General features: G+C 39.5%; 1 protein-coding gene across 1 annotated transcript in view; it reads left to right on the top strand.

The window, feature by feature from the left end:
* Positions 1–13,517, top strand: part of FREM1 (FRAS1 related extracellular matrix 1) — a 61,790-nt gene that overhangs the window by 34,209 nt on the left and 14,064 nt on the right. Inside the window, exons 24-32 of the mRNA XM_027744944.2 lie at positions 3,569–3,983; positions 5,196–5,397; positions 5,827–5,971; positions 8,135–8,264; positions 9,659–9,731; positions 10,605–10,754; positions 11,955–12,193; positions 12,953–13,000; positions 13,280–13,438. Coding sequence (XP_027600745.2) covers positions 3,569–3,983; positions 5,196–5,397; positions 5,827–5,971; positions 8,135–8,264; positions 9,659–9,731; positions 10,605–10,754; positions 11,955–12,193; positions 12,953–13,000; positions 13,280–13,438 — 1,561 coding nt within the window. The remainder of the gene's footprint in view (positions 1–3,568; positions 3,984–5,195; positions 5,398–5,826; positions 5,972–8,134; positions 8,265–9,658; positions 9,732–10,604; positions 10,755–11,954; positions 12,194–12,952; positions 13,001–13,279; positions 13,439–13,517) is intronic.

The raw sequence follows: 13,517 nt of genomic DNA on the forward strand, positions 1-13,517 counted from the left end.
AAAAGTAATGTTATGATGTTTTAATAAATATTGATATCTGATAACTATTGATATTTTATAACTATTTTAATCACAATAATTATGTTCCTTGATGTTATCATTTGGAAAGACATTTGGTTTTGTGTAGACATAGAAATATTATGGCAGAATATTATTATTATTATTATTATTATTATTATTATTATTATTATTATTTCAACACGGAATAGTTACATTAATTATATGGGTAATTATGGCAGGAGGAGGAATTAAGTGACCAGATTTTTACTTCCCACTAAAGTGCTTACTTCAGACATAAATTTACCTGTATTGTTTGGTGCTGCTGGCCTGGAAGAAAGATTTGGCAGTGCTTGTTTGGACAGATGACTTCAAGTGATTAGCAATCTGACATCAGATGCTGGCAGCAGGATACTAAAAGAACATGCTAATGTTCTCCGTTTTGACATGCTGGCTCGATTTTGTAATGAGTTGGCACTATTTATGATTCCATTTTTATCTTTTAAATGCCATGACAGATGGTAGGTCCTCTAGCCAACTCCATTGCCATCAAACTGCAGAAAGCATGAAATGTTGGTAGGGGTGAAATCAAACCATGCAACATGTCCTCCAAACTGGGCCTGGGAGTTGTCCCCTAAATTTCATCAGAATGAGGAGAATACTGGCTGCTCTCCATTTCTGAGGAAATAATGAAGCAGACATAAACCAGAAATAAACAACCAATATCTCCCAAAGTGCAGAAAAAGGTCATCTTGGGCACCGGCAGTTTCATCATCTATGAAACTGAATGGTGAATGAAATTTGCATTGTAAATTTCAGTCTGATGTATATAACTAGGAGGTTTGTTCCTATCTGGTATTCTGTAGAAGACTGGATGAATCTTCAGTTATGTGAACTTATCTAAATCTTTCACTTAAATATTTTTGAGACATCATCCAAATTACTTTACAGCCATCAAAAGAATGAGAGGAACTGACTTCTGCTTCAATCTTTCAGAATTTTTGAGAGAAGATTTAAGGTATTGACTAAAGGTGTTTTACCCTTTTTTCCCCCTTAGCATAGTATTTATCATCATTATTCTAGTTTTGTATTTGATTTCAGATAGCTTACTAATAGCAGAACCCCTTTCCCATTGCCACAATAGCATTAGGTCAGTGCAGACAGATGTCTCTAGGTTCCCAGCTGGGAATACCATCCTCAGTAAACATATTTCTAACTGCTATATAGTCCCTGGTCTGCCTATACTCATTCCCATCTGTTTCATGGCACACTGCCAGTTGACAAGTTGATCAAGCCCTAATCATCCAGCATTGGTGAAGGCAGTGAGGAGTTTTAGATGGACGGTCTGTGTAACACAGTAAGCTTCATCATGACCTACTGAAAGCCACTCACATTTGAGGCACGAAACAGGTGTTGACCCTGTAATTTTTTTAAATACATCTTCAAGGTCTGCAGTCAAGAGAACAAGAGGAAACAGATAATCTACCTAAATGTTAGCCAGTCTCCATTTCACTTATGTATGGTAGAAGAGGGCTAGGTGGAAAGAAGCCAGCCAGGCTGGCCCTCATACAGTCTGAAACAACTGTCCCACTCTACCACAAGCAAATTTCTTTGCAAAGCAGTCTCCATTTTGGATCAGGCAGAACACAAACCTGTGTGAAAACCACTTTCCAAAATGGTTTTGCATGTACTGTGCAGCATAATCACTGAAATTTATGTAGAAAGACAGGTAACTCATGCATACTGTTTGTTGATGGAACATGTAGGATCGTGAGATATTTGCAAAGCCATTTTTAGTTTCAAATACACTCAAAAGTTTTTGTTATAGGCATGACAATGTTCCGTGTAATTCGTTTCAGAAAAAATACTTAATTAATGGTCTTGACAATGAAATCTATGATGAATTTTGAAGGCTAAAAGACTGGTTTTCTCCTTATTTTTATCCACCACTAAATTTGATAATAAATTTCTGCAGACCATACTGTCAGTTGTATGACAAAAGCCCATACCCAGCTGGTAGGCTTCTGTCGTGGTTTAATCCCAGCCGGCAACAAAGCCCCATGCAGCTGCTTGCTCACTACCTGCCTGATAGGATGGAGGAGAGAATTGGAAGAATGAAAGTGAGAAAACTCCTGGGTTGAGATAAAGGCTGTTTAATAAGTAAAGTGAAAGCTGCACTCACAAGCAAAACAAACCAAGGAATTCATTCACTTCCCATGAGCAGGCAGGTGTTCAGCCACCCCCAGGAAAGCAAGAGTTCCATCATGCATAACAATGACTTGGGAAGACAAATGCCACCACTCCAAATGTCTCCTCATTCCTTCTTCTTCCCTCAGCTCTATACACTAAGCAAGACACCATATGGTCTGAGGATATCCTTTGGGTCAGTTGAGGTCAGCTGTCCTGGCTGTGTCCCCTCCCAACTGCTTGTGTACCCCCAGCCTACTCACTGGTAGGGCAGTGTGAGGGGCAGAAAAGACCTTGAGGCTGTGTAAGCGCTGCTCATCAGTAACAAAACCAAAATATCCTTACGTTATCAACACTATTTCCAGCACAAAACCAAACCACAGCCCTATACTAGTGACTATGAAGAAAATTAACCAGCGCAGCTTCCAACAGATTTTCTCTCCAGCCTTTGACACCTTTATCTTTTCTTTTCTTTTTGAAAGGGGATCTAACTGTAGAGCATAATCAAATCTTTAGTATATCTAAAGAAACATTACTTCTTGACAGAAACAAGAAACTGTTGATATTAATAGAAATTCCCAGCACAGAACCAGAATTTTGCAGATATGACCATTTGATAAATATATGGTATAGGTATTTTTAAAACTACCCTGGCAACTTGTACTGTTCTGCCCAATACCTTAGTATTTTAGTGAAACCTTACTTGAGTTTTGTAAAGAAATATAAATAGTTCCTCTGAATATACAGAAATTTACAGATGCGGTTAGTGCCTAAACAAACCTGTAAAGCGGGATGAGGATGAATCTTTCTCCAGCTTGGTTTTTCAAATAATTTTGGGCTACTGGGTGGAAAAGATTTGTAACAGTGATCAGAAAAAAAACCCAAAAACCTAAACAAACCAAAAATAGACCCTTGCCCAGGCAGATCTTACACTTTACAAACCTATTTCTATATGTTGTAAACAAAGCCAACACTTTCACTGGCAGGTGCTACTGCCAGGTAACCAAGTGGAGATACATTTAAGGATATGTACAATGTATTTATGCCAGAGGCTACAATAAGTCAGCCAGCCCATCATTTTAGTTCTGCTCCATCTGTATCTGAGCTAGAAGATTAGATCAGCTCTGTTATGACTGTTTATCCTCAAAGACATTCCTCTGGCAAGTACTGAGGTGCATTATAACTCTTGTCAAATATCTGGCCATCTACTTTTACTTTTTAAAGTAAACCCATCCACTGTCTGGGTTTGAGCTCAGTCCAGCTCTACTACTTTTGCAGTATCAACACAGGCGAGTCCTGTAGTAAAGGTCTGCATTATCATTTCATTTCAGTACATGGTGAATCAAGAACAGACGCTGAAGACTATCTTGCCTCTCTTTGCCAGATTCACCATCAGCAATGGACTGAGGACTAAGAATGGGACATTCATAATCTCCTTGGAGGCACTTGACCAAGCTTTGCCCACACTATCTAGGAACATGGGGTTAAAAACAATGGAAGGCGCTATGGCACTTCTCTCTCCTGATGTCCTGCAGCTTTCAGACCCAGACACTGCCAAAGAAAACCTTACCTTCCTCTTGGCTCAGCTCCCCCAATATGGTCACCTCTATTACCGTGGGGCTGTGCTACTGCAGTACAATTTCACACAGCGAGATGTGGACAACAGGGATGTTGCATACAAGCACCGAGGTGGGGATTCCCAGATGGACAGATTTACATTTGTTGCCACAGATAGGACTAATCAAGGCTTCATCGTGAATGGGAGAGTGCAGACCGAGCCAGTGGCATTCACCATTCAGGCAAGTGTGACCACAGGCCTACTTTAAAGGGATAAATAGCATGAAAAGCTCAAAAATGCAGTAATTTTTATGAGAACTGATACTTGCTGCAACCTATGATTTAACTGAGGTATTTTTCAGCTACAATGTTTGCTTCCTGTGTTCCATGAATAATTAACCTGGAGAATGAAATACTTGACACAATGCATAAACATAAACAAGTAGATACTCATATATGTAATACTTAAACACTAAAATATTTTACATAGAAATCTCAACTATATAGTTGAGACCAGCTTTGGGAAATATTGAACTTCTTCCTGCTCTGCTTTCCCACTTGATGCCTGACCCCGTGACTTGCACATGAGAGATGCGAGGGTAACTGTTGATCTTTGTGTCACAGGACTCTTGAATTACAGCCACTTTGCTTCCACAACCAGAGAGCCTGTCTTCTGTTTTTTTGTAAGATGCCTGCTCTGATTCTTCCTTTCTTTGCTAGAATCTTTCTGTTTAGTTCCCATTTCCTCCATTGCCAGTTCTTTACACTTTGTCATGCGCTCAGATGTATTTGCTATGATTCCTTGCATGTAGCTGGCATGTTTCAGTGCACGAAGTAGGCCTAGTTGAATTGTATGTCAAAATTCTGGATGTTTCAAAACACTGATACTAATAAGTAGGCTGCCAACATTTCCTGATGACAAAGTTTCAAGTCACATGATGAACGAGGAGTGCAGTTTCAGCAGGGGGTGAGATATGGGAACAGCAACAATCAGTGTGGAATGCTAGCATATTCATCAGAAGTTGTGAAAGGTGGAACAGATTTGAGGAGACATTAGCCATGTCTATTACCGTGATTATCATAACCCTTAGGTTTCCATGCCTGTTACTGTAAAACAGAGGTGACAAACCTTTGCTGAAGTTACCTTTTGCTATGTAGAAAATCACATGAAAAATAAGAAGGACTATGGGGAGTGTGGAACATCAGGGCAGAGGCACAGGGAATTTGTGTTACCCTCCCCAGTGTGTTCTGTAACATGCTGCTAATGGCAAGTGATGGGCAATCCGGGCCTGGAAACTTCTCATGTGAAAGAGAACTTAACTGGAAATCAGATATCTGCAGCAGACTGTGAGCCAAAGTGGCTATTGTCACCCTGAGCCGGTTACTGTGCTTTCAGCAAAAGTAGGACAGAGAATGTCCTGATGCTGTAAAATGAATGTTTAACTTTGATTTAGGTGGATCATTTGGACAAAATGGCACCAAAAATTATTCATCTCCATTGCTTTTCTGATGTGGAACTGCTGAATAATGGCAATTATGGGATCTATATTACTGCCAGGTCCCTGAAGGCATCTGACCCCAATACAGAAGATGACAAAATAATTTTTAAGATTTTGCAAGGTCCTCATTATGGCTACCTGGAAAATACAACAACAGGTGATTTCTTCTATATGCTCTGTATTTTGGGACTAGCAGACCAGACCCCAAAACCTACCCTGTTAATGTTTGCTTGACAGAAGGAATCAAAATTTCTTAGCAAACTTTGGGCAAACTTTGAATGCAGTAAAAAAACTTTTATTATGAAACCTGAGTCTCATGTTCATTATGAGATGATTGTTAGTGTCTTCTGTTGGGAAACTATTTTCTGTTTGTATCAAGAAAAAAAAAGATTAATATCAAACTTGGCCTTTTGATAAAGATGTCACACAAAAAACAACTGGGCTTATAATGGACTGGGATGTTGATGTTTAGGTATAAAACCACTTTTCTGTAAGTTCAGATTTTCAACAAAAAGGTTGAAAAGAGTTTATATAAGCCGTTATTAAGAGACTTTTGATTCATCTGCATATTACTCGTCTTTCCCAGGTGGACTCATTCGGGAAGGGTTTAGCCAAAAGGATTTAAACAACAAAATCATACTTTATGTCATCAACCTGTCACAGGAAGTGAATTCAGACAACTTGGAGTTTCAAGTCATGGATGCCAGAGGAAACTCTGCAGGGCCCCAAAGGTAGCTGCGACCCTCGGTGATATGCGCTCACCACACCCTGGGGCACACGAACTGGTGCTGGGCTTGGAGCCACACAGACATGAACACAGATAGCTACTCCTTAAACTGCCATTGCCTTTGTGGGAGTAGAGGAGGTTTTCTTCCCTCAAGGAGGTGAAATACAAGGGGTTAGCTCCAGTTTAGAGTGGGTCATAGTTCTCAAGGGCCTTTGGGGCCTCTTAGGAAAGCAAAATGGAGTTTACTCTAAGTGGCAGTTGGGCATTTGGAGATCTGAGATGCTGGGTGCTGAAGGATGGGATTACTGCGTCATGAACATGGCTCTGCAGCTGCAGGTCACTCTTGCCCTGTGCTGATGGCAGTGCATTTTTCACAAGTTTGAGATTACAATGGAAGGGATGCTCTCAAGTGATAAAGCTATGAGACATACTTCTGCAAAAGAGCACTGAAAGGAGGTGAAGAGCACACAGCATCTTCTTTGTCATCCACGGCTTATATTAGGCATATTATCCAAATTTCCTTGTGACATATGGTAAACCTCACATAGAAAAATTAGAATATCATCTGAACTGTGCTTGATGATAAAAGCTTTAAGTAGGAGTAGCCCTTCATCATAGGCAATGTTTCTGTTAATTTCCGAAAATAGGACTAAATGTTAAATCAACATGCTTAATAAGTAATAAAAATTGCAAAATAATAACCAATGCTATTTTCCTGGGCTAAACTGGCCACTCACCAACCAGACTCATAGAGGAAGAAAAAGAGCAGAGAGCTGGCTCCAGGGGCAGAGCACTTCCCTGCAGGCTTGAGAGAGGACAGGGATCAAGCAGAGCTCAAGCAGAGATGGAGGGACCTCTTCGGCAGTTATGGGCTGTGCCAAAAGATGTCCCCATACACAAACACATCTGAACATGGACAGCCTGAGCACTGCCCAGCTGCTCTGTGCTGGCTCACAGAGGAACCAATATTAAAACCACCATTATATGATGCCACTTCTCATGGTAAAGTGTGACTTCTTGTTTATGAATACCAATGTGTAGCACAACTTTAGGAAGAGAGCAAAAAAAAGCTCTTTTTAATGGAAAATAGGAGTTTCAGTGAAGTTATACATTAGCAGATCAAAGGAGAATTTGGCTTTAAGCGAAAAAATAATATTTTAATACTAGATTTAAAAGCTCGTGAGATACTTTTTTATTTAAATGATTTATCATCTAAAGATCACTGGTTCAAAATACAAATTTCATTTGTTGTTTATGTCCCAGCTATTATCTGAATGCTGCTGGGCTACATCTGGCACATCCATCCTTTTTAGCAAAAATAAAGCAAACCAGCTTCTAAATGGGTTGCCCTCAAGATTAGCATCAGAGGATAAAGGAGGACAGGAGAAAACTTCCACTGGTGTTAGAGCTAGTCAACCATGAAAGGTCTAGAAGGTTTTAGAAAAGTTCAAATTATTTTGTAAGTAGCTCAGCTCATTTTTTTCTTTGCGCTCTCTTTCATTCCTCTCTGACTCTCAATAATTTTTATCACAGCTTTTACAAAGGTGAGATTTTTATTGACTACCCTGTGCAGCATGCGATCTTCTGAGGTTCAGTCACACCCTCACTATAAACAATTCTAAAATTCAGTGTATGGAACACCTAAACTCAGCCAGGGTGAAGAGTTGAAGAGCAAAGTACAAGTAGTAAAGTAAGGGGAGTGGGGAGGGTGCTGGCACAGAGGCAGTGAAGTCTTAGAGCGTGCTCTATATGCTACAGGAGGAGAGGCAGAGGATCAATGAAGGAAGGTGGGCAGAAAGGAGGATATTGCAGCAAAAAAATGGGAAGTGAGAGTATAATACAACCAGAAGGCTAAAGGGAAGCAGGACAAAAAGTGATAGCTTGTCTTGGCCTGTTTGGTGTTACAGATAAACTGCTCTTCTCAAATTTCCTGCAGAACCCTTTTGGTTGTGAAACAAGGTTCAGGCCTGGTTTAGGGTGGATGACGGTTGGTCTGGAAGATTTACTACAGCCTCTTCCTAATCAGCTAAATCACACATGTTGAAAGACTCAGTATGTGTATTGGCTAAATCAACAGTCGGAGAGAAATGGCTCTTCACACAATCAAGGGCTGGGGATGGCTGGTGGGTGGCTTTGCTTCACACCTGCATTCCTTCCTCTCCCACAGATTGGAGCTAAAGTGGTCTCGGATTGAAATGCAACAGACTGAATATGAAGTGTGTGAGAGCGTAGGAGTGGTGTCTCTGAAAATCACCAGGGCAGGACACTCAGTAGAGTCTGCCTTTATCACTGTGAAGGTAAAGTCAAAAACCAGTGTCCTGAACCTAAACTTAGCAATAAGTAAACCTGCTAATTTCTTCCTCAGACTTAAAAGGTAGGCCATGTGATTCAATCCAGACTTACTGGGACATTGTCCTTGCTACCACAGATGGCTGAAATATTTCTGACAAAACTTCCCGAGTTTTAAGTAGAAATGCTGATTAACCAAACCTGGAATGTTTTGGAGAAGTATTTCAGTTTTGATGGAAAAGTAAAGCAGGCAGTTTCCTCTGGCACTGTGCTCAGAAGCTTGGTTTCCAGGATTTGCCACTTAAAAATCCAGGCTTTGAGCAATGTGGGGCCTTGGGGCATTTGTTTTCCCTACTCAGGCTGGAGAAGCCCAGGAGCTATAGAGGTTTCAACTACACAGCCATGGTAGCGTTTCCCATTTCTCCCCCTACTACCCTTAACCTAGGAAAAAGCCTAAGAAACCTCTATATCTTCAGTGACAGCCTCTCTCTACTGTCAAAAAAATTAGACTGAAGCCTGCACGTTATAATTCTGTAAAACAGGTTTTGTGCAACTTGCCTTCACAAATTTTATCTTTCCTCATAAAAATGGAATTTCCAGGATTTTACCATCTCCCCTTGCTAGAGAAATACTACTTCTTCCCCTCACAGTTTCTCAGGATTGTAGCCCTGATTGGAAACACAATTTTGATTTTTTCTTCTACTGAAGTTACTGGGTATTTTGCTATTGACTCCACTGGGGGCTATCCTGTCCTATCCTTCATGGGCTCCGGTGATTCTACTCTGATTGTCACTAGACTAAACAGACCAGTGAAATTGATCCCAGTATCAAGAACTCAAGTGTGGAAACTTGTCCTCTGGTTATCCCCTATGAAAATTCAGGGAGTTGCTGGAGTCCCTGTATTTACATATATAGGGATTCTTGTCTATCCCGAAGAGTCTTTGGGGCTGACAGACAGCTGTGTGTGCAAACACTTCTTCCAAGACATCACAAAGGGCTAAATAAGAAAATGCGGCCAGGTTGTTGCTGCTTTTCTGAGATGACAGGATGTGCCTGTCCAGGGGCCAGGTAATGGCAGGGTCCCCAGGCACAGAGAACAGCAGTGTCACCTCGTGCTGTCAAGTAGCAATGTGAGAGGGAATGAGGCAAAATTATAAGATCAGCAAATTTTTTTTTTGATGATGTGTATTTTAAGCCATGAGCAAGGACAGAATGCCAGTAGTACATCACAAGATATATTCTTTAGGTCTTTATCTTTTTTTCCAGCCCAAGCACATGTATGGGTTGGCCTGTCTATTTGAGACTCCTTGAAGAGGTGCACAATATCTTCAGCACACAGCAGAATGCTGTGGTTTGGTGAAACAGGTCACAGTTTGGCATTTACTGCTTCATTTCTTCTCAGGTCAATGAAATATCTGCTATGCTGGGAAAGGACTTTACAGTGACTCCCTCTAAGCTTGTTCAGTTTGATCCAGGTATGAACCAGTGCACAGAATAATTCTAAAATTAATTCACAGAAAATGTAAACTCTTGCTTTGGAGAGTGAAATCTGTTACGTATCTTTAACTAGAGGAGCCAAATAGTATTAAAGACACTGGGACTCATTTTCTGGAAGGGCTTCCTTTGTGAATTAGTATCCTTAATACTTAGGGTGAGATGGTATAGGGTCCCTTTACTTCAGTTAAAATACAAAAAGTGCTGAAATGACGACTCCTAATCTCCCTACAGCTAGGCTGGGGAGGACTCATCCTGAATTGAGCTGTGAGATGCTTTAAAAACTTCAGTCATAATTAGTAAAGCCCAGGACACAAATTTGAACAAAACTGAGTACAACTGAAGTTATTCAAGGGTTACAAGATCTTTTCTCATTCACATAATGGAAGCTAGAAGTTACTCAGGAAAGGCAAGGAACCAGGCAAAAATCTTGTGAACAAGTATAAAATCCACCTAAAAGGTTGCACTTCAATCTAAGACAGTCTTTGATCCATTTGCAGGTCTTTTGAATAAGTGTTCCATCTCTAAAATTAGGCTTTTTAGATAAAAACCCTACGATTTTATCTTGAAAATTGCAACGTACTAAAATCTATGTACTCCAGTGCCATTTTGCACATCTACAGCAGCTTTTTGTTACATTGTGTGCACTTGAACAGAACCATCATTGCCCAGGAACAAATTCAAACTTAATGTTATTTGGAAGAACAGCAGGAGTCCAGTCAGTTGGTAGGAGCACAATAGCATACACAAGCTACTCCATTCTAGCTGCAGACATGTTAATTAATATATTTCTTTGACATCCTGATTGACTGAAATAGCACTTAAAGAGTAATTAAAATGTTTATTTTCATTAGGAATGTCAACCAAGACATGGAATATAGCAATTACCTGTGACGGATTAGAGGAAGATGATGAAGTCTTTGAAGTAGTTCTGAACTCCCCTGTGAATGCTGTTCTTGGCACACGGACAAGAGCTGTAGTGAAAATTTTGGACTCAAAAGGAGGTATTCTCTTTTGATCCTCATCATTAAGATGGTGGGACAATCTTGTCTGAGTAGCTACCTATTTTCAACCACAAGTTGTTCCTAACACTCACCTTTAGTTCAAACCGCTTAATTTCTTCTTAGAGAAAACAGGCTCAGCAGTTGCAAACCCTTTATTCTCTCACACAATCATATGCATCCTCTGAGGAAACACAGCATGGAGAAAGCAATGAGCACAAAATAAGAAAGGTGCCAGGAAAGAAAACACTTTTCATAACAACATGAGTTCAGTTCTCATGTATTAAAGTGGGAAAAAATGTTTTTATGTCCATTAGAATGTGTTTTTTCCCAGTTATTGTTTAGCAGTTATACATCTCTACAAAAGATTTACTTTCCTTTCAAAAAAGAAATCTAACAAATGAACCAACTCTTAGCAATATATGTTCCATGCTTAACGAACACAGTCCACAACTTTACAGCACACAGCAGTGATCATTACAGAGTATAGGCTTTTAAGACTGCATTATTATTGTGTTTTTCAGTGGTCAGATGTTGTATGCCTAAAACATACCCAAAAAGAAGCAACTGTAGAAACACAAAAATAGAACAGCTGTAGAAAAATAGAAATAACTAGCAAAGCATCTGAGTCCTCTGAAAGCCGAAGAATGTTTTTTTTCTGGTGTTTAGTGAAACGATTTTAAATACCTATGTTGCAATGAATTAGGCTTCATGTTATAAAAAATCCTTTCAAAATTTCAGATTTGTTTTCTCCTTAACTATCCTAATGTAAATCATAATGTAAATTGACACACTGAATTTGTGGAAACAATAGTGTCCTGTATTTCAGAGGAGGAAATTGTCTGGGCGTGATGGAAGTATCACCAATGGTAGTTAAAGATACCTGTCTCTCTTACCAAAAAAACAGCACTGCAAACCCCAATATATGGAGAAAAACAGGTATTTTCAGCAGATGCTTGGTTGAAATTCTGACCTGTGGGTAGACAGATGCATCACGTGAAAGCATACATATATAGGTAGCATTGCAATCATAGTCATAGCCTACCCCAGAAATGAGGATGACTAAACAAACAGCAAATCAACTACTTCAAGTGAAAGAATCATCCAACTTTTAATGACAAGCTGTTTATGTGCCCATATCAACGTGACCAGTTATCTGCTCATGCAGTTAGAACTGACCATCTGCCATTTTTATGCTTTCAGGTCAGTGCAGCTATTCCCATTCTTCTAGCCAAAGCAAGCATGGCTTCTGGGGGAGAGAAACACTGTTTCCAGTTTCCAAAGGCTCCTCATCACCTTCCAGGCCTGGCAATTTTTCCCTGGAAGGGATCCCACTGCCTCCTTCCAAAGGGATGAGAGAGCATGGAGGGGACCCGTGGCGGGAGCACAGCTTGGTGAATCTGTCAAGGACCAGGCTGAGAGTGACTGGAAATGGCAGAATAGTAAGACATTTCTGTAGTTCAGTGATTGACTGATTTGTGAATTTATTGTGATGTGATATCTTAATTAAACTGTCATATTTTTGTAGTGATCCTACCTGATCATACAATAACTATAAACTACCAGAGTTTGCTCTGAATCAGACCAGAAAGCTATTTAAAAATACTGCAAATAAAAAAACAACCAACCAACCAAAACCAAAACAAAACCAACCAAACAAAAAACCAAACAAAAAAACCCACAAAAATCCATGTGTGCAAGAGAGGAAGAAAAACATGATTTGGGGCAGGAAACAGGCATCAAACAACTTCAGCAATTATGAAGCCTCTCATTTTGTATAAATTATGGGGCAGTTAGAAGAAGAAGTCAGTGGAGCCAGGCAAATGTATAGAACTTGTGCATCTGGTACTGAAACTCTAAAGCTGAAAATACTGTTAGCTTAAACAGGAAACAGTTATTTAAATCTTGCCCGCTGATTTTCCTGCTTAAGTTATATTGGTTTAGCTAGGTGGTTTAATAACTTTCTGCTACTGTAACCTTAAAAGTTAATGGAATCCGTTCATAAAGACGCTTGTAATTTCTGCTTTTTAATGGCTGTTTTCAGAGGTTATCCATTTCTATTCTGAAAGAGAAAGAACTAAAACCTAGACATGCTTTTCATGATTTATAACCTAGATCTTGTAGTAAATTTTGCATAAAGTCTATTTGTTTCTATAATGCATGAATATGCTCATCTTATTCTGCTGTTCTGCTTTTTTCAGGTTCAGCCTTCATCTGTATTTAGAAATGGAACAGATGTGGTTTTCAAAGTAAGAGCATTATGAGTATTGGTCATCCATTTCTGTGATTTCTTTCTGATTCTGTTCTTTCCAGGCTTTATCACTTTTAATAATTTGTTATGACCAGTATGTTATTTTCCTATGTATCTTTCTTTTCCGTTGGTGTAATTTTCCCTTGATTTACAACAATTTGTATTATAATTAATTTTTATTATTATTTATTTAGTTTATTTAAGAGTTGCTTGTATGTACTAACCCTCTCTTTTCCCTCTCTTGTTCTTCTTGCATGTGTGATACTGTAAAACAAAGTATCATGGGATGGTATCACTCAAAATAGAGGATGACACCTCATCAGCTAAAACTAGCAAGAGGGCAAAACCACAGGTAAATGTCATCTCCTCTAAGAAGATAGAAATCCCACAGGCTGATAAGGCAGAACTTGCATCTGAACCAAGTTCAAGACATAAGGTATGAAACATTTTGTTTCATAGGCATTTTCACCATCTGTCTTCAGTCATGCTGTTTTCCAAATTGATTTAACACCTCT

This window comes from Pipra filicauda, unplaced genomic scaffold (genome assembly GCF_003945595.2).
Source record: "Pipra filicauda isolate LSUMZ 115617 unplaced genomic scaffold, ASM394559v2 scaffold359_size756093_pilon, whole genome shotgun sequence".
NCBI classification, from domain to species: domain Eukaryota; kingdom Metazoa; phylum Chordata; class Aves; order Passeriformes; family Pipridae; genus Pipra; species Pipra filicauda.